General features: G+C 36.4%; 1 protein-coding gene across 1 annotated transcript in view; it reads left to right on the forward strand.

Annotated features, from left to right (window-relative positions):
• Positions 1-24,814, forward strand: part of DYNC2H1 (dynein cytoplasmic 2 heavy chain 1) — a 246,906-nt gene that overhangs the window by 180,424 nt on the left and 41,668 nt on the right. The window contains 5 exon segments of the mRNA XM_036426957.2: positions 2,338-2,493; positions 2,637-2,712; positions 5,709-5,917; positions 9,314-9,418; positions 19,215-19,331. Coding sequence (XP_036282850.2) covers positions 2,338-2,493; positions 2,637-2,712; positions 5,709-5,917; positions 9,314-9,418; positions 19,215-19,331 — 663 coding nt within the window.

Here is a 24,814-nt window from a genome sequence, read left to right on the forward strand (position 1 = left end):
GGTACCTGTGTATGCAACAAAGATACCAACATCTTTGTTGTGTTAATTTGCATACTCCTTATTTGGCTGGTTGGCATCACAAAGGTCAATTTTCATCTTTCTCTTTTATTAGTATATATACCTGAAATGTAGGAAGAACAAAGTATATATTTAAATTAATGAAGAGTTACTATATTAGGAAAAATGTTCCTTGAATGTTTTAAAGTGCAGCCTTATCCAAGATCCTAATTTGGAGGTAATTTCATTACATTTTCCATTTATTTAAACTTGAGGCCTGGTGCATGAAATCGTGCGGTGGTGGTGGGGGATATGGGGAGGACTTCCTTAGTCTGGCCCGCACCCTTTCCCAAAACGGGACTCATTGGATGATGTCCAACTGCTGGTTAAGGCCCAATCCTGGGAATCCCTGTGGGATCAGGCTTAAATCAGCAGTTGGACATTCTTCTCTCGATCCAGGACCACTTCCTCCTAACTGCTGGCCTGCCTGCCTGCCTGATAGCCCCTAACCATTCGCCTGCCTGCATAATCGCCCCTAACACTCATCTATCTGCCTGATGGTCACTAACCACTTCCCTGACTGCCTGATCACCCCCTACCCACTTGCCTGCTTGCCTGATTGCCCCTAACACTCACCTGTCTGCTTGATTGCCTTTAACTACTTCCCTACCTGCCTGATTGCCCCTAACCACTTGCATGCCTGCCTGATTGCCCCAACTGCCTCTGCCTCGGCCCCCACCACTCCAGCTTCATCTGGAAGGATGTTTGGAATGTTGTCCAGAAGGTCATTCATCTGTCTGGTCTAATTAGAATATTTGGATTTCATTATTACTGCTTGTGAATTTGTTTGTTTTTTCTTGTATCAAGGTAGATAATTTCATGCCAGGAAATATCATAGTGCTTTATGTACAAAATTATTGCTATATGTATGCATATATGCACACTTAGTAATTATAATCTTTAAAAATTGTTATATTTCTTCTCTTTTTTGATTAGTTGTATTTTTAAATATTTATTTCAAATAACCATTTTCATACTTGTCTTTTCTGTTCCTGAACTTGCTACTTTTTTCTTTATTTTTCCTTCTTAATGTTTTCCTTAGATTTGTATTTGCCTTTTGTTCTTCCTGATTTCTTATGTTGAATGCTTAGTTGGTTTTTAGTTACTTGCATTAATATTGAAACTAGTTTAAGTCTCTGACATTGTATAGGAGTATATCCTTGTTCTTATCTCATAATTTGATATATTAATGTTTTCACTTTGTTGTTTTTCAAATAACCTGTATTTGTGTATGATTTAAAAAAATTATATATAATTTGTCCATTTTGCCCAATCTTTAGAATAGTATCTTTAAAAACTCTAAGTGGTTGTTCAGTTTTCTATTAATCTCTTGATTTATTTATTTATTTTTTTAAAAAATATGTTTTATTGATTTTTTTTTAGAGAGAGATAGAGAGAGAGAAATATCAATGAAAGAGAAACACCATCAATCAGCTACCTCCTGCATGTTCCCCACTGAAACCAGACATGTGCCCTGACCAGGAATGGAACTAGTAACCTTTTGGTTCAAGCTAATCTCTTGTTTTATTGAATATTTATCAGAAAATTTTGCCTATTCTGTGATATTTTATAAATGTATCATAAAATATCTTTTCAATTTATTTATTTTAAATCTGATTTTATTGATTTTAGAGATAGAGGAGGGGAAAGGGGAAGAAAGAGAGAGAAACATCGATTGGCTGTCTTCTGCACACCCCCCACTGAGGACTGAGCCCACAACTGGGGCATGTGTCCTGACTGGGAATTGAACTGGAATATTCTGGGTGCATGGGACAATGCTCAACCAGCTGAGCTACACCAACCAGGGCAACATTTTCATTTTAAATGTGAAAATTTGCACATATACTTAATTAATAGTATTTTTCTTTTAGTTTTAAATAAAAATGTTTATTTAAGAAAAAAAGTAATGAGGATTGCCAAAGGAATGATTTCTTTGTAGAAGACATTCTTTAAGTAATTAGTTGAATTATTTGTATTTTTATGTTGGAAATCATTTCAGTCAAATAACTTAATGATCATATAAAACTTAATTGATTATTTTGAATATGTTGGTTTATAGGGTTTTTCAATTTCAAAAATTATTTTGGATTTATACTAGAGATTAACTATTAGATTTAAGAAGTTCTATATTTGTACATTTTGAAATAACACAATAATAAAATAATTTAAGTCAAAATGGTAATTCTGTAAAGTTTTTTTCATTAAAAGATGTTCCCAAATGTGTTAAATACTATTTTGTTTTAATTTTAAATAATATGATGTCTGTTATCTTTTCTTTAGTCACCTCCAGGTTTAAAGAAGAATTTAATGCGTACTTATGAATCTTGGACTCCTGAGCAAATTAGCAAAAATGGTAATTTACATAGAGCTAATGCTCTCTTCAGTTTTGCATGGTTTCATGCTGCATGTCAAGAAAGAAGAAATTATATTCCACAGGTAAGTAGGATTATTCTTGGATATATTATAAGTTATATATGTATATATATGTGTGTGTGTGTGTGTGTGTGTGTGTGTGTGTGTGTGTATGTCTTTGAACACTGCTTATAGTTCTTTAATACTTTTACATTTTCTTTTAATAGGGTTGGACCAAATTTTATGAGTTTTCTTTATCAGATCTTCGGGCTGGTTACAACATTATTGACAGACTCTTTGATGGTAGGTTCTAGTGATGAAAATTTTGATCTGTTAATGAAAAAAAACTGACTTATTAACATCATGGTTTCTTTAGAAGTGACTTAACTTTCTTTCATAAAATTTGCTTTTTATTTTGTGATTTATGTCCTGGCCACCATGCTTGTGTTCTCTGAGAGTTCTTATCTAGTGTGGTCACGTTTTCGATATAACTCGCAAGAGATCTCATTGCTCTGTAGCCTTTAGGAAGCAAAAAGCAAACAAAACAGCATAATTTGATCCCCGAGGCCACCAGTTCTCTGCCTTTTGAAGACAAAAACCGCCCCTGAAGTTCATTATATAGGACCCAGGCAAGGAGACACTAAAGGTTAGACATGATGGATTAGAGAAGAGAATATGTTCAGAATATGAGCAGAACTCTTGATCCCTTTTCCCCCAGCCCAATCTGCAAACTTGCCAAACCATTGTTCCCTGCCATTTTAGTAAATGGCACCACCATTCATTTAATTGTTTAAGTTCAAAGCCTATGAATCACCCTGGATTCTTTTATTTTTCTCATCCTCAATTATCCAGTGCTTTGAAAATTTCTGTTCCTTTCATGTCCAAATCACCTCAGTTCTATTTACTTCTCTCCACATCATCAAGACATAACTATTAGTTAATGACTGTTTTCTGAGTTTTTTGTTTATTTAATCATTTATTAAAAATTATACATCAGAAAAGTACATAAAAATGTTCGACTCAATAAATATTTATAAATTAAACCTATGTAACTAGTCCAAAGCCTATGAACAGCATCACCAACACTCCCAACCTCCCCTATTCTTTTCACACATGACTCGACATTTTCCCATGCTGTGTCATGGGGAACCTCTTTCCCGGCTTCCATGAGCTACTGTTTTAATCTGACAGACTTTTCTGGAGGATATGTACTAATACTTTACCTTGCATAGAGATTTGGTAATTTTCCAAAATGCTTTTGAATATTTATTTGATTTTTATAATACCACAATAAGGACATATTATTAGTACCCTTTTTGGGTGAGGAAACTAGAGAACAGAGTTTGAATGATTTGTTCATCACCGTATTTAAAGGTTGTTATGGAATTAATAGTATCACGTGATTTTTATGCCTATCACATCATTGAATTGTTGTGAATAAGAGGCAGATACTTTAAAATAATATTAAATCTTATGGTAAAAATCTAACTGTATGATTTATAAAATTTCCTGACATTAAGAGAACTCCACAAATGTAGAATTAAATACAAAAACAAGAAGAAGCTCTCATTATAGAGGGCAGTTGGTGTAGAGACTGTATAGCTATGGGATCTCAACAAGTTTCTTGACCTTTAAGTATGAGTTTCCTGATCTGTAAACTAAGAATAACGGTAGGTACTACTTCAACTGATTCAACTTGTGAGAAGTTTAAATGAGAAATGCTACATAAAGTATTTAACATTTAGTACTTTTAATGTATTGGGTAAGCTATCAGTAATGATTGAGTCTTACTACTCTTGCTATGTTATAATTTATGTTCTGTTTATTTTCTCTTATTCTAAACAAAATAAAACATGTCTTGAGAATAATGGATATAAGAAGAAACATAAGATTTTTAACAAAAATTGTATAAAATATTTTCTGTGATGGCTGTTTGTATTTTTAAGTTGAAAGATGTATTAATATTTCTGTATGTTTTATATGACTTACTTATGAATGAATGAATGAATGAATGACATATGCACTGCTAGTGTATTATTTACTGAACATCAGAACTAGAAACTTGGCAAGTCCTGCTGAAGTCCCTTGTAGCTACTTAGCCACTATTGATAGTAAGATATAGGTGGGAAACAACTTTAATTAGTCCTCCACCCTAGAGGGGCCCCTGCTCTGCAGGAAGCAGCCTGTCACCTATGCCCCAAGGCTATAGTAACACTGCCATCGATCTCTGTAATGATCTCTGAATTATAAAAGTTTAATGAAATTGAACTAGTAAGGCTAGCATTGATGTTAACTAGCTAGTTTATATATAATTGTGTTTCCTATATTTATTGAGACCTAAGATATAGTTCTCACATTTTAACAATGCCACTGAAATGTTATTAAGAGGATATCTCTGACCTTGGCCAGCATTGCTCAGTGGTTAGAGCATTGATCTGTGGATTCAATTCCTGGTCAAGGGCAAATATTATACTTGGGTTTGCAGGTCTGGAAACACCCCTCTTCCCCACCTTGGTTGGAGCACTTGTGGGAGACAACCAATCGATGTGTCTCTTTCTCTAAAAATCAATGAAAAAATATCATTCCTTGAAAAAAATTTTTTAAGAGGATATCTCTGTTGTAAAATGGAAGCTTATGGAAAAGTCCCCTGTGGTTTTTTTATACTACATTACTTTTCTATAGAATAGAAAATGGACAGTTGATTATAAAAATCATGACTTTGAGTAGACTATAATGTGTGAAGGTGTTTAGTAGTGTTTCCCTATTAATCAGATTACTTACAAAGTTTATCATTGTATAAAATTATCTATTGAATATTCTAAGGAATTTTCAGTTTAAGGAACAGTATTGCATGGCAGATAAGAATATGGCTCTGGTTTCAAAGTATCTCATTTCAGTCCAATCTGTGGGATTTTCTGATTTTGGTGACTTAACTTCCCTGTATCTCAATTTCTCCATCTGTATAATCAGATAATATTAACAATTCTGTTTGTTATGATTCTAAAGTGAGTTTATTTATGTAAAACACTTGGAAATTTTTATTTAATTAAATAATCTCTAAAAATATTAGCCATTGTGTGATTATTGAATATTAATTATTAATAATAGTGCATGTTTATTAATGGCATTATATTAATATTAATGAACATTTTAAGAAATGACTTAGCAAATTAAATATATTGTTATAGTCTATATTTCTATATAATTGGAGTCTGGAATTTAGTTGATATTTTAGAATATTTAAAAAATTTTCTAATATCTGAGAAATGAAAGCAATAAAAATATTTTTTTAATTACAGGTACCAAAGATGTACAGTGGGAATTTGTCCATGGTTTACTTGAAAATGCTGTTTATGGAGGACGTATAGATAACTGTTTTGACCTTCGAGTTCTTCAGTCATACCTGAAACAGTTTTTTAATTCTTCAGTAATTGATGTATTAAATGAGATGAACAAGAAGAGCATTTTCCCATATTCCTTATCTCTGCCAAAATCCTGCAGCATTTTGGTAGGTAAAATTAATCCTTGTCAATCTATTACCAGATATATAGTTGTGTTATTTCTTATATTGTTAAATATATGTCGTTACTTTCTAAATGCACAGTAATCATCATTCACAAATATGGATTATTTGTTATACCAATATGCAGCCTAATTCTCTAAACTCTAGGTGTTCAATTCGCTTTTGGATATTTACTGAAGATTGACTGGTGATAATAAGATAGAGTGTGTAGCTAAATCTTGAAGCGAGTAGCAAAGGAAAATTTTAAATGTAGAACTGCTCTGAAGATCTGGAGTGGGGGAATATACTGCATCGTAGTAGGCCTAAGAGTGCTCTGATATATTTAATAATATGAAAGAAATTTTAAAAATATTTAACAAATGTCTATTTTCATTTACTGGCTTATAAAGTTAAAGCAGCTCTAAAAATATGAGGGATTCACTTTATCCAGCTTTCCTAGAAAATTTTTGTGTATGTGCATTTATTTTAACCAGGTGTAGCTGTTTGCTTTGAGTAATTCTATGAAAACCTCCTAGAATGCACGACTCTTTTCCAGAAAATAGTACTAAATATAGTCCGCCCCATTACCCCAAATACTTCAATTCTAGTTCCTTTTTACCTCAAAACTATATTTGTATAAATGCCCAAATAATATTTTTATTAGAATATTACAATTATGCATTTGTTCATTAATTACAAAGATATAAATATTTATACACACAATTATATAGTTTTTCTCTTAGTATTGTGCCTTTTCCTGTCATTCAAATATTTTTCAAGAAAATTTCTGTTTCAGTAACATAATTATCAAGAAAATAAAAGCTTGAAAACCTATATTAAACATATTAATCTTATATGTTATATTACTAAATATCCCATCTATTTTGCTTTATTATTCAGCAATATACTTTGGACATTTGCCCAGTGGTAGCCCTGTTCCAGACATTGTGGATTCCAATGCATCTGCAGAATTCACTTTCTGGTGGGAGAACCTTAGAGTGAATGAGCAAATAGATATATCACATGCTTATTTATCATTTATTTATTTCAGAAAACGTACCCTGAAAGGTCTCCCATCTCTTTTGTTTGAGGTTTGCATTGAAAAACAAAATTCATACAGAAAAGTATATATCCGAAATAGGATTGCAGTTAATTTGTATTCATTGAACACATGGGTGTAACCCACACTGGGATAAAGAAACAACATTATCAACTCCCCATAATTCTTCCTTATGCTTTCTTTTAACAACCTACATTAGTTTTGCCTGTTTTTGTGCTTTATATAAATGGTATCATTTGTTATATATACTAATCAAGTGGGGATAAATCAGCCTGGATATTGCCTATCATTTAGGAAACATGTCGGTATATAGTCCTAAGAAGAGAGAAGACTCTAGTCAGTCTAGATGAGACAATTTCACAGCTATTTTGAAATGAACAAAGTATATAAACACAAATAAAATAAGAGTTTTAAATTTATAGGATGATTTATGAGAATCAGTGTTCAGTGTTCTAATTGACGTAGGTAGGAGGAAGAATCTGAAACCTTCCCAGGAATAGGGGAAAACAAGCACACACACTCCTATACATACACATTTACAAATGCATGCGTGTATATAAGATTATTTTCATATGCTTGTATATGTTTACACAACGTGATTGGAATCCTTATGGAAGATTACAGGTGTTGAACTATAGGAAAGGGATAACTTCAAAGAACAGCAGAGCATGTCTTTCCAAAATCAGACATATTACTAGGTCTTGGGCTTCCTGGAATCTGATTGTTTCCTAGGAAATACTTCAGGGGCAGCTGCCAAGATTAGGAAAAAGATGATGGTGTGAAGGGAGCAGAAGATGAGTGTAGTCACCAAGAATAGTAATTTCAGCAAGAGCAGTTTATATACATATACAACACCTGCCTTAAAATAACTTGTCTCTTCATAAAAATGAAACAATTTCCATCTTAGGGCCAAACTGAATAAATCCTTTTGGTATATACTCTTACTTGCCCATCTAGATGCATATTTGCCAAATCATGTCTGCAATGCTCACGGTAATTCTTGGGATTGAATGATAGGATTATCAGTGCATTTCTTCAGCTAACTGCAAACTGAGGAAATGCTTTATGATAAAGTGATTTATTAATACAAAGCAGTGCTTGCATGCCAGAATACTTGTATATGGATTTCTGGGGTTTCTATAAATTAAAAGAAAAGGATTGCTGGAATATTTATTTTTGATAAAAGCAGAACTACACTGTTCTAAATCACCATGAAAATAATTACAGGGCTTTCCTGAAAACATTCTACATAATATCTTACACATACCAGGTGTAGTCACTTAAATATGTTTGTTTTAATCAATTCAGGTTCCCTTTGAATGTGAGAAGTTAGGATAAGAGAATATAGTATCAAATAATTTAAATATGAGGAGGTAGTGATGACAAAGAATATTTTTTTAAATTGATTTCAGAGAGAGGAAGGGAGAAAGAAAGAAACATCAATGATGGGAGAGAATCATAAATTGGTTGTCTCCTGCGTACCCCCTCCCGGGGATTGAGCTGGCAACCCAGGCCTGTGCCCTGAATGGGAATTGAACTGGGACCTCCTGGTTCACGGGTTGATGCTCAACCACTGAGCCACACCGCCTGGGCTATCTTTCTTTTTCTGTTAATTAAAATTTTTTAATGTTGACATAATTGCAGGTGTCCCCATTTTCCCCTGCCCTTTGCCTCATCTACCCACTCCCACCTCCCTCTCCCTTGGCCTTCTACTGTCCATGCCCACAGGGTATGCATATATGTGCTTCAGTAAATCCCTTCACCTTCTTTACCCAGTTCCCCCTAACTTGGGCACCAGCCAGTCTGTTCCATGTATTTATGCTTCTGGTTTCATTTTGTTCATCAGTTTATTAATTAAATTCCACAGATAAGTGAGATTACATGTTATTTTTTCTTTCTCAGACTGGCTTATTTTATTTAGCTAACACTTTCCAAGTCCATGGAAAGTCCACTATGCTGTAAAAAGAACATTTCTTACAGATAACTGATTATACAGAGTCTAGGGGTGTCGAACTCAATCAGAGAAGGGGCCAAAATCTAAAATCCAGCCTAAATCGCGGGCCGAATGGTTTACTGAACAGTCATAAACTGTCATTGTGATGGAAATGCAGTGGAGTGCAGTGATGACAGCGCGGTGCGGGCCACATTGCAAGGCCTGGCGGGACGGATTTGGCCCGCAGGCCTTGTGTTTGACACATGTGATACAGACTGAAAGCGAAATTTATGTAGAAATGTAATATGTTAATAAATAGTAATTTAATACTTCACAGCATTGTCTGTGATTTCAATAGATCCAACTTCAATCTTTTTTTGAAAAATTCTTTTTCCTTTTTTATCTTTAGGAATATCGTGCTGTCATTGAGAAACTCCCAGAGGATGACAAACCCAGTTTCTTCGGTCTGCCGGCCAATATTGCTCGCTCTTCTCAACGCATGATCAGTTCTCAGGTAACCCAAGAAAAGATGAACTTTTAGGAAAAACGTTCCTACTGAGCCTAAAAGAAATAACATTAATTTATGTAAAACTATAGACCCCACAAGCTTTTATTTTAAAATGTTATTTTATTTAACACAATATATTCCAGTCTTACCTTGAATAAATTTTTAAATGAACCAGATAGTTCTATCTTAATACAGTTGTTAAAATTAGTAAAATGTCATTGAACACTATCAGTTTCATCCAAAATATATTTGTTTTACCCCTGTGATTTAAAGCTACTTTAAATGTAATTCATGCAATTAATTCTTTTATAAAAAGATATTTTCTAATAGTAACATTTATTTTTCTATAAGAGCTACATATTTTTTAAGTGCTAGCTACATATTCTTTTTTTCCTAAGCATATTTGGACATTCTAGAACTTTTTCATGGAGTCCACAGTAATTTAAAAGCAAAATTCTTAAAATATGTTATATTTATTCTTAAAATGTTATCATGGTTTTTTTTATTGCCAGCATTTGAGGATTAATTTCTAGTGTAATAATTTTGGTAACATTGCACTGAGTGGCTTTCACGAACTCAGCAGATGTGGTAACTCATGCTCAGCACCTGCAGTTATCCTGACTCAAATGATTTTTCAATTATTTCAGTCAGAAATTCCTGGAAAAATCAGTTTTTTTATATCAGGCAGCTTGCAATGCTCTTTTCTCTGAGCTAGTCCTCTGTTTAAATATATTAACTCATATTTCAAGACCATGTTTATTAACTATAACTTTGCAAAGCACCATCAATAAAAAGCGTATGAACTTTTATACACAGTGTATTAAATTCTGAATTCTAGCTATAGTAAAATCTGTTTGAACATTTGTTACATTTTGAGTTCTATAACCATTTAGATTAGACAAAAGAAAGTGGATTGGAAAACATTATAAGCTTATTTAATTTTTTAATGTACACAATGATTTTATATTTACTAGTTACAAATATTATGAACTTGAGTTTTTAGTTTCATGGTTTATCATTTAATAAGAAATAAAAATGTCTCTTAGTTTGAAAAATGACAATTAAAGGGAAAGATTGAGGCATCTATCTTACTGTTCTCTTGTGAGTTCCATTTCACTACAGGCCCGGTGCCCTTTGCAGTACAGGAGCCTCAGGGGCAAGTGTTTTCCAATAGGGTGTGTCAACTGTCTTCCCCCAGGCCAGGCAAATGTGTCTGTAGGAAAGATGTCCTCTGCTGTGAGTGAATGACTCAGTCCAGGAAACTTGGGGTAATGGCCTTCTGAGTACTATCTCCCCCCCCCCCCCCCCCCCCCCACTCCAGAGTCCCCAGTCCCTGGGTTCTGCTCTCACAGCTCCAGCCCACTTCACTCTCCCTCTGCCAGAGCACAAGATGGGTGGTTCCACAGGGAATTTTGTGCATTCATTCTTTAAGAGGGTTCCTGTTCTAAGATTTTTATGGTTTCCCATCTTACATTTAAGTTCTTTATCCATTTTGAGTTTATTTTTGTGTATGATGTAAGTTGGTGGTCTTAAATAGTATAATACTAAATTAAATAGTATAATTTTAAAGCAAATGTTCCTTCCCTTATTTAATCTGTTGTCCAGATATCACTCAATTTAGTTAGTCTCATAATTTTATTAGTCTTTTTTAGTAAACAACTTTTTAAAAAGCTGATGTGGAGTGTATTTTTTATTTTATTTAAAGTTTTTTTGCTCTTATTTGCTTTTATCTACATTCTCAACTTCATAATTTATTTAATTTGTTCAATTTTCAGCATAGCTTTTTTTCAAACAAACATTTACTGTTCTAATTAGCCTCTAGATTTTTACTCATTGTAATTCCATGAGTTTTGATGTGTAGAAATTTTTGGGTGGTGCATAGTCATAGTAACAGTATTTCAAACACACTACATTGTCATCTCAGAGCCAAGACAGAAAAAAATCAGGTTTCCCTAGTCGTCCCTCTGTGGGGCAAGTAGTTTCCTAACTACTGTATTGGCTGCTGCTCTCTCAAGGTCTAGATTTTTATTTCCTGTCTTTGGAAATGTGGGTCTTATACTTTAAATGAGGGACATTTTACAAAGTAACTGGCCAAGTTCATAAAAGTCAAGGAAAGACTGTCACAGTTTGGGGCGAGACTATGGTTATATAACTACTAAATATAATGTGACATTCTCATGAAACAACAAAAGGACATTTCTGGGAAAATGCACCTACAGTATTTTCATTAATAGTATCATACCAATGTTAACTTCCTCATTTTGATCATTGTGTTGTGATAATGTAAGGCTCTAACATTAAGAGAAGCTGTGTGGAATATATGATGGGAATTTTCTGTACAATTTTTGCCATTTTTCTCTAAGTCCAAAGGTAGTTTAAAATATGAAGTAAACAAACAAGCAAAACAACCTTTAGATTAGTTTTGCCTCTTTGGCTTTAACATTTTAAGATTTCCCTTAATTTCTCTGGCACTTGAGTCATAAATTTTAATAGTTTTTTGATGATATTACTGTTTATTAATAATTTTTAAACATACTTTACAAAATTTTCTTTAGATATCGAGTCTGCCATAATCCCTGAGACAGAAATATAATTTACTTAATTTTTTTCACAATCCACTTATATAGATTGGGGATATGCTTATTTAAAAAATTTATATTGTTTCTTATTCCCAGAAAAATTATTATGGAGGTGACTTGCAAAAATATAAACAACCTATTATTGTAAAATCAATACTTGTGAAAATTAGTAAAAGAGAATATTAGGAAAGGAAACTAATATAAAGCTAGGGAAACAGTTTGTACCAAAAGAAAACAAAACTCATGCTCTAAAGGTCTATGTTAGATAAAAAATTTCCCTGTGTGCTTTATAATATCCAAATTAAAAGGAAATTACAATTCTATATATGGTATAGTGTCTGAAAATAAAAACACACTGATTGTTCAGGAAAAACATAGGTATTCCTGAAGTGTCTCCATTGTTCTGTGGAATGGGACAGGTGGGATAGGAGTGACATCTTCTCTATAACCTTGTAGATATCCCGAAGCATACCAGAGGCATAATACACCATGTTCAGTTTGAATAGAACGTGGAAGAAGTGACACAAATACGTTATTCATAGAAAATTTTATCCCCCTTTTGATAACATTTTAAAAGAATATTATAATCTTGCACTGCATAATGAAGTTTAAGTCCACAATGGCCCACATGTACTCCGGTGGTTCCATAGGATTATATTGAAGCTGAAAAATTTCTATTGCGTAGTGACATTGTAGCCATCATATCACAACACGTCACTCGTGTGTTTGTGGTGAATGGTTGTCAGTATTTACAAACCTACTATGCTTCCCGTCTTATGAAAGTGCTAGGAGCCCAGCGGTCAATTCGAAATTGTATGCAGCGCTGCCCACTCTCGAGTCACCGCTCTGGCCCTGCCTCCCTCTCCGGGCCCCGCAGCATCCATGGCCCCTGCTGATCAGGCCCTCCCCTGCGCAGGTGCATGGAGGCGAGGACCCTGCCACCCCACCCCCGACACTGCGTGCACATCCTACTCTTGTCCAGTCATCCATTATAGCATCCTAATTAATTAGCATATTTCTCTATTTTACACACACACACACACACACACACACCCACACACCCACACACACACACCACACACACACACACTAGAGGCCTGATGCACGAAATTCGTGCATGGGGTTAGGGGGGTTTCCCTCAGCCCAGCCTGCACCCTCTCCAATCTGGGATCCCTCGAGGGATGTCTGACTGCCTGAGTAGTCAGACATCACTCTCACAATCCAGGACTGCTGGCTTCCAACTCCTTGCCTGCTTGCCTTCCTGATTGACCCTAACCGCTTCTGCCTGCCAGCCTTATCACCCCCTAACCACTCCCATGCCTGCCTGATTGATGTCTAACTGCTTCCCTGCCAGCCTGTTTGCCCGCAACTTCCCTCCTCCGTTGGCCTGGTCACCCCTAACTGTCTTCCACTGCAGGGTTGATCACCTCCAACTGCTCTCTCTTGCAGGTCTGGTGCCTCTCAACTGCCCTCCCCTGCTGGCCATTTTGTGGTAGCCATCTTGTGTCCACATGTGGGCAAGATCTTTGACCAGATGGGGGCAGCCATCTTGTGTGTTGGAGTGATGGTCAATCTGAATATTACTCTTTTATTAGATAGGTTAGAGGCCTGGTGCACAGGTGGAGGCCAGCTGGTTTGCCCTGAAAGGTGTCCTGGATCAGGGTGGGGGTTCCCTTGGGGCATGAGATGGCCTAGGCGAGAGGCCTGTGGTGGTTTTCAGCCTGGCCACGCCCCCCGGTGACCCAAGTGGAGGCCCTGGTATCTGGAATTTATTTACCTCCTTCAATTGAAACTTTGTAGCCTGAAGTGGAGCCACGCCTTCTTCTTGCTCCATGGCTGCCGCCATTTCTGTTTGGATTTGTTTACTTTCTATAATTGAAACTTTCTTGCCTTGAGTAGAGGCTTAGGCCTGCTAGAGCAGGGGGAAAGCTTGGCTTCTTCCATTGCCTGAGAAACCCAAGTTTCCCTCTTGCTCTCTGTGGCTGTAGCCATCTTGATTGGGTTTACTTGCTCAGATTGGCTGGTGGGCGTGGCTGGTGGGCATGGCTGGTGGGTGTGGCAGAATTATGGTTAATTTGCATATTACTCTTTTATTAGGTAGGATAGATAGCCCACACAGTACATAATGTTTGATAAGAATAATAAATGACTGTTACTGGACTTATTTATTTGCTATATTTTACTTTCTATTATTATTTTAGAGAGTATTCTTTCTATGCCATGTTATGCTGGCAACAGCATCCTTCATCTCGTGTTTACTGCATCTTTTAATGGCATCATTTTTCCTTGTGCTTATAGTCCAGGAAGAATAGACTGTACCTATTAGGTTTGTATATACAGGTACTAGGAGTGTAGTCTATGCCATTTAGGTTTTTGTAAGTACTATGATGTTCATTCTAGGACAAATTCCCCGATGATTAATTTCTCAGAATATATCCTTGTTGTTAAACAGTATGCATGACAATATTGATTCAAGTACTTTAGTTGCTTAAAAATGTGAATAATGGAAAGACATTTTATTTTCTGTGGTTTGTAAAAGAGATAAGTACATAAGGTTTTTAAAAACAAAAGATGGCCAGTCCATTGTTATACATTACTAGAAGCCAGATGTGAAGATTTGTGCTAGAATGAGCTTTCCTTTCCCTGGCTGCCGGCACTGCCTTTCCACTCTGGCCCAGCCCCTTTCCGCTCTGGCCTGGGAGCCACCTCTTTCTGTTCTGGCCCCTCCTTCCCATGATGCCAGAGGCCCTGAGAGACCGGGGGTGGGGCAGAATACCTGCGTCATCGCCATAGTGACAATGCAAGTGTCCTGCCCCCCATCACTTGGTGCCTGAGTATGTAAATTAACCTCCATTTTTTATTGGGTTTATTTGCATATCCCTCCTGATTGGCCAGTGATGTAGCAGAGATATGGTCAATTTACTTGTTTGTCTATTACTAGGTAAGATAGCCCTATCTTTATTATAAAAAATATTTTATTATTTATTTGAACTCCATTTAAAAAATATATTTTATTGATTTTTTTTACAGAGAGGAAGAGAGAGAGATAGAGAGCTAGAAACATTGATGAGAGAGAAACATCGATTAGCTGACTCTTGCATCTCCCCTACTGAGGATGTACCCCCAATCAAGGTACATTCCCTTGACCGGAATCGAACCTGGGACCTTTCAGTTTTCAGGCCGACGCTCTAGCCAAACAGTTTTTGGCTTGAACTCCATTTTTATACTCTCTTCATTAATGTTACAATATTATGTGATACTGTGGTTAAGAAAAGCAACCTCACCTGTCATATTTCTAATGCAGAATACATGACCGTTTGTAGGCTGGCAAACATTTTACTTTTATAATGGTTTTAACATTACATATAAGAAATATTTGAATCCTTTTTCCTTCAGACATCTCTTTGCATTCTTATTTGTTTTCTGTCATTATTGACAAATTTATAACACAAATAAGTGATAGAAAATGTTACCAGTATTAAAATAGTACTTCTTCTGACTACCAACTAGTGATGTTTTGCAGTCTAGCAAAGCTGATAAATTAGGTGCTGTGGTAGGGTTCAGCTAGAGCAAATGAAAATAATTTATCAGAAAAACAAAGAAAATGAAACACTGAATCACCACAGTTTTTTCAAGATTAGAGAATCAATCAAAATCTCTAGAAGAAACTTGAGTTTACCAGTATGATTGTGGATTTTTCACAATTAAGTAGTGCATTCATTTTGAAGATTTATGGCTCATATTTTATTACAAACTTTAGTAATACAAGAACTCAGCAAAATATGAAATATAGTCCAATCACTTAAGGAAGAACAGCCAACATCTCTCAAAAAATAAAACAGAAAAGTAGTCAACATGCTGCAAATGTTGATGTTTAAAATACTAGCTTAGGAAAACATCTGCCTGTGTTTTGAGATTTATTTTGTTTATGTTAGATAAGTAGTTTTAATATTTAGTTGACATATTTACAAAGAAATATGGATATTTCACTAATTTTTCTACACATACTCCAATATCTATATTACTTAGCATACTTGGTAAAATTCTAGATCATTCCTAGCAAATGATTAAGAAGGTTTATTAATGTATTGAAATGAAAGTCATTAAACACTTTTTTAGAAAAGAAAATGTGAGTGAATTGATTTTTGTTGTAATGATAAAAACCTGATAACTAGGAAGTTGCAGGAGTGAAAGCCCTAAATAGGGAACACTTGTTTACCTTGCCTTGCTTTAACTACTTGACTTATACCAGTGGTCGGCAAACTCATTAGTTAACAGAGCCAAATATCAACTGTACAATGATTGAAATTTCTTTTGTGAGCCAAAATTTTTAAACTTAAACTTCTCCTAATACCACTTCTTCAAAATAGACTTGCCCAGGCCGTGGTATTTTTGTGGAAGAGCCACACTCAAGGGGCCAAAGAGCCACATGTGGCTCGAGAGCTGCATTTTGCAGACCATCGACCTATACTTCTTTTGAGTCTTAAGAGTAGAAGAATAAGATGATAACACCAAATTAATACAAAGCCTTAAAACATAGTTTTTGATTATTTTTACCAACAAGTAATTATTTAAAATTGTTTTACTACTTTATACATTTTACTATGATATTTGCTATCTTATCATTTCATCTTTTCAAAAAAAACTACCTTCAATTTATCAGCATTTTGAAATTATGAAATTTAAACCAAACTAAAAAAATTTTTGAATTTCAGAAATGAGCAAATAGAAACATAAGATGTTATTAATAATGGATAATTAGAGCTTTCTGGCTAAAGAAGTAGCTTTCAAAAAAGAGACATTATAATATGTCATTTTGTTTTTATTTAAATTTATTGGGATAACATCCTATCTAATAAGAGAGTAATATGCAAATTAACCACCACTCTGCTACACTCACAAGCCATGCCCACCAGCCACTCCCACCAGCCAATCAGAGCAAGTATGTACATTAACCCTAACCAAGATGGCTGCGGCCACAAAGCAAGCAGGAGGGAGCCTTGGGTTTCCCTGGCGATGGAGGAAGCCAAGCTTTCCATACACCCTGACGGGCCCAGGACTCCACTCAAGGGTACAAAGTTTCAATTATAGAAGATAAATAAATTCCAACAGAAATGGTGGCAGCCATGGAATGAGCAGGAAGCTTGGTTTGCTCTGCTCCAGGCTACGAAGTTTCATTTATAGAAAATATATAAACCCCAAATACCAGAGTCTCTGCTTGGGTCACCAGGGAGCGTGGCCAGGCTGAAAACCACCACAGACCTCTCACCCAGGCCATCCTATACCCCAAGGGAACCCCCACCCTGATCCAGGACACCATTCAGGGCAAACCAGCTGGCCCCCACCGATGCACCAGGCCTCTATCCTATCTAATAAAAGAGTAATATGCAGATTGACCATCACGCCAACACACAAGATGGCTACCCCAAAGAGGTCAAAGATCCTGCTCCCATGTGGACACAAGATGGCTACCACAAGATGGCCAGCAGGGGAGGGCAGTAGGGGGTGATTGGACCTGCAGGGAAGGGAAATTGGGAGGGATTCAGGCCTATAGGGGAGAGCAGTAGGGGGGACCTGGCCTGCAGGGGAGGGCAGTTAGGGGTGATCAGGCCTGCAAGGGAGGGTAGTTAGGGACAAACAGGCTGGCAGGGGAGCAGTTAGGCATCAATCAGGCTGGCAGGGGAGTGGTTAGGAGGTGATCAGGCTGGCAGGCAGAAGCGGTAAGGGGCAATCAGGACAGCAGGCTGGCAGGCGAGCAGTTGGGAGCCAGCAGTCCTGGATTGTGAGAGGGATGTCCTACTGCCCAGTGGGATCGGACCTAAATGGTCAGTCGGAAATCCCCCAAGGGTAAAGGGTCCAGGCTGGGCTGAGGACCCCCGCCTCCCCCCCTCCCCCCCCCCCGCATCGTGCATGAATTTCATGCACTGAGACTTGATTAATAAAATTATGAAGGTTTGAAGTATTCAGTTCTATGATACATCATCTGTATATTGTGTGTCTACCACTCAAAGTCAAATATTCTTCTGTCTCCATATATTTGACACCCTTACCCTTTACTTCCCTCTGGTAACCATCACACTGTTGCCAATGTCTATGACTTTCTGTTTGTTTGTTTTTACTTGTTCATTTGTTGCTTTCAGTTCTATATCTCAAATATAAATTAATCATACGATTCTAGAGTTTTTCTGACTTATTTTGCTTAGCATGACATTCTCAAGAGCCATCCATGTTGTTGTCAATGACACTATTTCATCTTTCCTTTTTAAAAACTTTATCTTCATTGTTGAAATTATTACAGTTGTCCCCTTTTATCCACATTGATTCCTTCTAGCTCACTCCTGCCCACCCCCACCCCAGGGCTTCACCACACTATTGTCTGTGTCCATGAGTTATGCATATATGCATATAAATTATTTTGTTAATCTCTTTCCACCCACCCACCCTGCCTTTTCTCAGATTCAACAGTATGTTCCATGATGCTATGTCTCTGGATCTATTTTGTTAATCAATTTATTCAGTTCTTTTGTCTTTTCTTATGGCAGAGTAGTATACCACTGTATATACACTGAGAGTGTGTGTGTGTGTGTGTGTGTGTGTGTATATATATATATTTAGAGGCCTGGTGCATGAATTCATGCTTAGGAGGGGTCCAGCCAGTCTGGCCAGGTTGAGGGGACATGGGGAGTTGGCCTGCCTGCTTGCTGATTGAACTCCTGGACGAGGGGACAATTTGCATATTAGCCTTTTATTATATAGGATATACACTGGGTGGCCAGATTATTATGTGTTCAGAGATCATAATAATCTGGCCACTCAGTGTATGTATCACATATTCTCTATCCAGGCATCTATGAAAGGACATTAAAGTTGTTTCCATGTCTTGACCACTGTGAAAATGCTGCAGTGAACATAGAGCTGTATATGTTTGTGAATACATGTCTTTAAATTTTTGGGGTAGATACCCAGAAGAGGGGTTGCTAGGTCATAAGGTAACTCTATTATTAATATTTTTAGGATCCTCCATATTGTTTTTAGGTTCTTTTGTTTTTTACCTGCTTAAACAAATCAATAAAATACTATGTCAATTAAACAAAGATAATGGGATTAAAAATGTTTATATTTGTCTCAATTTTGATAAAATAAGTATCACTTTTGTACCTATGCTATTTCTGTTTGACTGAGATCATTTTCACTTATTGCTATTTATTCTTTTGTTCTTTCAGGTTATTTCACAGTTGAGGATCTTGGGCAGAGCAGTAACAGCTGGTTGCAAATTTGATAGAGAAATCTGGTCTAATGAACTTTCTCCCGTCCTCAATCTTTGGAAGAAACTAAACCAGGTTAGTACTGGAATATCCTTCTGATTTTTTCTCATTTTTTTCCTGTTTTATCTACAAATTGTCCATGTTGGTAAAATTTGACATTGTTCTGTCCTTCATATATAGAATATCCTGGAACTAGATGGGGGAGAGAATAGTAATAGAAGTCGACCAGCCAAGGAAGCAGTGTCACCAGTGTCATTTGTCTTTTTCTGGTCATGTGCTATGTCATCTTCTATACCTACTATATTTTTGGTCGCACCTTGTCTTCTCTTTCTAAAGTCACTATTATTAAAGGTGAAGTGTTTCAGTGGAGTCAAAGTGCTAAGGAAAAACAATATATCAACTGGATTCCATTTGTTTTTATATTGTAGAGTAAGTTATATAAAAAATTATAGAATATTTGCTTGCTCACTAGGCAAAGCCTTAGGGTATTATAATTGATAATGCTATTGAATAAGGATTTATTCTCTGGGATTAAACAACATAATATTGTAAATTGAATGTTTAGTAATATTATAAAAATGCCTATCATGACTATGAAGTCATGGTCCTGATTTCCATTCTTCATACCAATTTGTGTTCCGATGGTCTTCGGCGACCCTGCTAGCAGTTCTCTAGAGCCTTGCCTTTACTCTGAATTATAAGTAAACTTGTTTGACCCAGTTTCTAAGTTTGAGAAAAAGTGAAGTCTACTCTACGATTTTGTCACCTTAATTTCTTACAATTTTTTCTGTCTCTATGTCTGAATTTTCATTGGTCATATTAGATCTGTCTTTAAGATGCAACCTCTGTCTGTATATTTCACAGGAAATTGAGAGAGAAAAAATGTCTTTTCTTCTACATTTTTAGAATCTCAGCTGAGTCTTTGTTTCAAAAGACAGATTAACAAGGGAAAATCATACAAATTTATTTAATACCAGGGGCCCCAAGCACGAATCTGTGCATCTTGAAATTAACTGAGGCTGTGGTGGGCACAGGAGCAGATCTTCCCCACCCCCGCTGTCCCTGTCACCCCTAACTGCACTTCCCTGCGGGCTTGGTCACCCCTACAGGCCCTCTCTTGCCAGCCTGGTTGCCCCTAACTGCCCTCCCCTACAGGCCTGCTCCTCCCCCCCCCCCCAACTACCCACCCCTGCAGGCCTGGGTGGCTTTGACTGCTTTCATACTTCAGAGTTTTACTTTTAAGCAGAGGACTGAATATAATATAAGCATTGCTTTTAATGAGGAAATAAATAGCATGCGAACCTATTAACAGTTTTCTCAGTGTTCCAAAATTTACTTCTCATTGAAATGAAGAGATTCAATGGTATCTGGCTGAGAGCGAGTAACCTCTAATTTCCAAAATTATTAAAATGTTATTCTTCCTGTAGTATCATTTCTAAGGGTTTTTACATCTGAGGATATCTTTATTTCATATCCACATTTAACTGATATAGTGGGAGTATAGTTACAGACCCATTTTTAGCTTCTTAATTATTTTCTTTGAACTCGTAGAAAACATTACTCATTTGTCTTTTTATTAAAGAAATTTCTGTTGATCTGACTCCTGTAATAACTGATTTTTGTTCTAGGTTATTCTATCTCCGATTTCCTTAATTTTCACCATAATATATATGTGGATTTTGTTTTTTGGCATGTATTCAGTTTTGATTCTCTGAAAAATTACAGTCTCAAAAGCTAACCCTATCCACTTCCCACCTGTTTCAATCTGGGCCCCACAGGCACTGGGTGCATGCTGTGTAACATCAAGGATGCCACTGTTTATGGCTGGTGCTTGATATTGCTTTTTATAGTTCTGAAGTGGTAACATGGTGGACAGTGATCCAATCAAGATAATGTGAAAAAAATAGTTTTTCACCAAAAAACGCTTTGCAGCCATGGCACTCCACAGCGGTAGGCTATTGTATGCTCCCACTTAATAAGTCCCCAACACCTGTGTCTCCCAGGCATTTCCCACTCTCCTTGTACCTTTTTCTGGGTTCAATGTCTTATTGTCAGACAGAATTCAGAAGTGAGAGACTCATTTGTATGCTAAGTATATATTCTTTTTCAAAGTTATATTAAATTTATAATAGCCAAATTAGTCTATCAAGTGTGTTACATTTCACCATTATAATATTTTGTCTATCACCTATCTCCTCTTTCCTGAAGCTATTGTCATAATTTAGGTTTTAATTCTTTCTCATGTGGATTATTGCAGAAAATTCTGAATTTGACTTTCCTTCTAACATATAGGATGTCCCCAAAACATGTACACACCCTTTAACAGCTGATAATTCACTTAATTTTCACTCCTTTTCAGGTTAAACTGATTTGAAATAATAGACAAAGCCAGATTAAGCTTTGAACAAAGAAAATTTATCCTAAAGTGCTTCTAGCCTTTTTTTATGGGGATATATAAAAGATAAAGTTTACAGTTTAAAACTGGCAACAGTCAATGAATTGAGGACACACAAATACTGAACAAAATGATTCTTGATATTTGTGATTCCATTGCTTCAAGTTATCAGCAGTGCCTGGTCATCTGTTTGAAAACAGGCATTGACAAGAACAATTATTCATTTCTGTAGATTCTTTTAAATTTTGAAAATGAACTGTATGTTCATAAACACTGACTTTATAATCGTTCAAAGTGTATACATATTTGCGGACACCCTGTATATTTGGGGACTCCCCGTAAACTTCCTCCAAATCATATTTCGTATCATTATCACATTAAGTATTTTTCTGACAGCATGGATCCATATAGAATCTTATTTCTAAGCCTTTTCCCTAGCGAGGCAGATCTCAGTGTTATGTAAACAGACCACTGTAGTTTCTGTCTGTGAGGACTTCCAGATGCTATTTCCTTCTGACATTTCCTAGATCTGCTAAACTAATATTGGTCAAATAAAGTGCCAGCATCTTATAGAAGCCTTTTCAGCTGTTACTCACTTTTCTCTCCATGTTACTATAGTACTAATTTATAACTTACATAATAATTTCCATAAGAGTTATATATTTTAAGCTAGGCAAGTTAATATGTGGTAATTAGATATAGTAATTCTCTTACTTGGGAGAGTTTTGAAATTTATGCATGTAAATGTTTCTAGTGAAACAACTTAATGTCAAATTTCCATTTTTTAATCATTGTGATCAGGTTATGATTATTAGGTAAACTTAAAGAATAATTAGATTTAAGCAATAAAGAGAAATAAAAAATGTTATGAAAAATAAATATAATGGTCATCTAGGTTCTAAGCACTTCCATTAAGTAAATAAAGGACCTTAGCTGAATTACTTACTTTTTCTTGGCTTTCCCTTGGGTAAAAAAAGGAGTCGGCATTCTTTTATTTGTTCATTTACTCATTCATTCATCAAATATCTAATATAATGTGCCTGCTATATGCTCGACACTATGATAGAGGTGCTAGATTTATTAAGAGATGGAATCAGCTGCTGCCATGGGTTGAGAGCTGAAGCTGGGAAGATACTGATAAGAATCCAAGCTAATAGAAAGGTGTTGGAGCAAGTTCTTCCTTGACCCTGCTCACTGCGCAAATTGTGGGAGTACTTACTCCTTGATCCTGCTGGACTATGCCAACTGGCCCTTCTCTGCCAGGGACTGGACCTCCTTGGACGCTGGGTATTGGACAGAGAAGGTAGAGGAGTCATGGGTGTATAAGAGCCTTTATTGTAGCCCACGTGGCCATCCTAACAAGGAGCCATCAGACAGAACAGTCCGTAAAGCAGGCAGCCACACAGAATAGTTACAGCAAACATAGGAGCCGTTACACACACACAACAGGCCTACGTAAAAGCAGCAGTTTCCAACATAGGGCTACATAAAGTAGCTCAACCAAGCAGCCGTGCACTGGCTGGCCAATAACACACTTTATACCAACTTAGACAAAAAAGGCTTCTTGCCAAAATAGTGACATCAGTGCTCGGGCTACAGACTGGCACCCCTGCACAGCACATACAGTACAATCGCTGTGACCTGGCTTTTGGACCTGCTTATGGTAAGTTGGCCTTGGTAACTTGGCCTTGAACATCCGGCGTACTCTGAACAGGGTTCCCACAGAAGGACATAGTTCCTTTGCTCCTGCTTTCTGTTCTCTAGAAATCCTATTTGGCAGAACCTACAGGACATCAGCTGGAAAAGGAGAACTAAACACACAAAAAGGATAGAAAGCTGGGTTGATTGGAGCTGAGGCATACTATCTCCTCTCTAAGAATAGGGTGTGCCTTTTCATATGAACTTCCTCTGATTTTTCTTTTCCTTTTTGTAATGTTCAGTCTCTTTATTTGTTTGATTCAGTAAACTCCCACCCCTTTTTTTTTTCTTTAAGCACTGAAAGCCATATTATCATTTATAACTGTATGCCACAAATTTATATATTATATGTATGTTTTTAGTATTGCCAAGTTACTAAAAATTTCATTGTGACTTTATCTTCTTTAATATTTTGTTGTTTGTCATGGGAGAGAGTTTAATGCAGGGACAGTTTATACAGAAATGGACAGGGTGAAGGAAGTTAACAAAGGGACAGTGAAGCATTTTAGGATTAGCGGTAGCAGTGAACGTCTAAGACTTCTGCTCCCGAACTGGCAGGGAGGGTAGTTAATCAAACAAGAGCTGTCAGAGGGGCTGCCTGACAAGAGCTGCTGCAGCTGGGGTTGTGGAGTAGGAGAGGGACAGTGCCTTCCTGTAGCCTAGCAGGGAGGGAGCCCAGAAGCAAATGGCTCAGGATAATAAATGCTCCCTTGCCTCTGGTTGAAGTAAAGGACTCCAGAGGAGAAGGGTCCTTTATTACAAAACAACAAGATCAGCCTCTGATCACAGAGCTAAATAGAAAAGACTTAGAGAAAACTGCAGGTGGAAAGGATAATACTCAGCACAGCTTTCATTTTCAATGCATTTCAAAGCAAATTGTATAGACTATGTCATCTCACTCCTAGATATTTCAGTATGCATTCTAATAAAGAATTTTCATCTTCTATAACTGCCATGCTATTAACACACTTTACTAAAGAAGCAATAATTCCTTAATTTAATACAAATACATGTACAAATTTCCTGCTTACCACTATATTTTAATAGTTCAGTTGAACTCAAATCCAAACAATTGGTACATACTGTGTATGAATGTTATATCTCTCTAAATCTAGAATTCCCTTCCCTTCCCTATATCATGGATTTTAAATCACATGCTGGCTAGTTGAAGAAATCATGTCATATGTCTTTGCTGTTTTGCCTAATATTCTGATTTTAGCTGAATTGCTTCATTGGCTTTTGTGTTACTTGCTCTCCTGCCTCACAAATTGCTACAGGTTTGAAATTAATTCTGAAGGCTGACTATGTTAAGGTTGTTTGTTTACATGAGTACTTCATGGGCAAAGCTGAATTCTTTATACTATAATATATCATATCATGAGGCACATATGCCCTAGCTTGGTGGATAGAGTGTCAGCCTGTGGACTGAAGGGTCCCAGATTCGATTCTGGTTAAGGTCATATAC

This window comes from Pipistrellus kuhlii, unplaced genomic scaffold (assembly GCF_014108245.1).
Source record: "Pipistrellus kuhlii isolate mPipKuh1 unplaced genomic scaffold, mPipKuh1.p scaffold_m20_p_9, whole genome shotgun sequence".
Lineage (NCBI taxonomy): Eukaryota > Metazoa > Chordata > Mammalia > Chiroptera > Vespertilionidae > Pipistrellus > Pipistrellus kuhlii.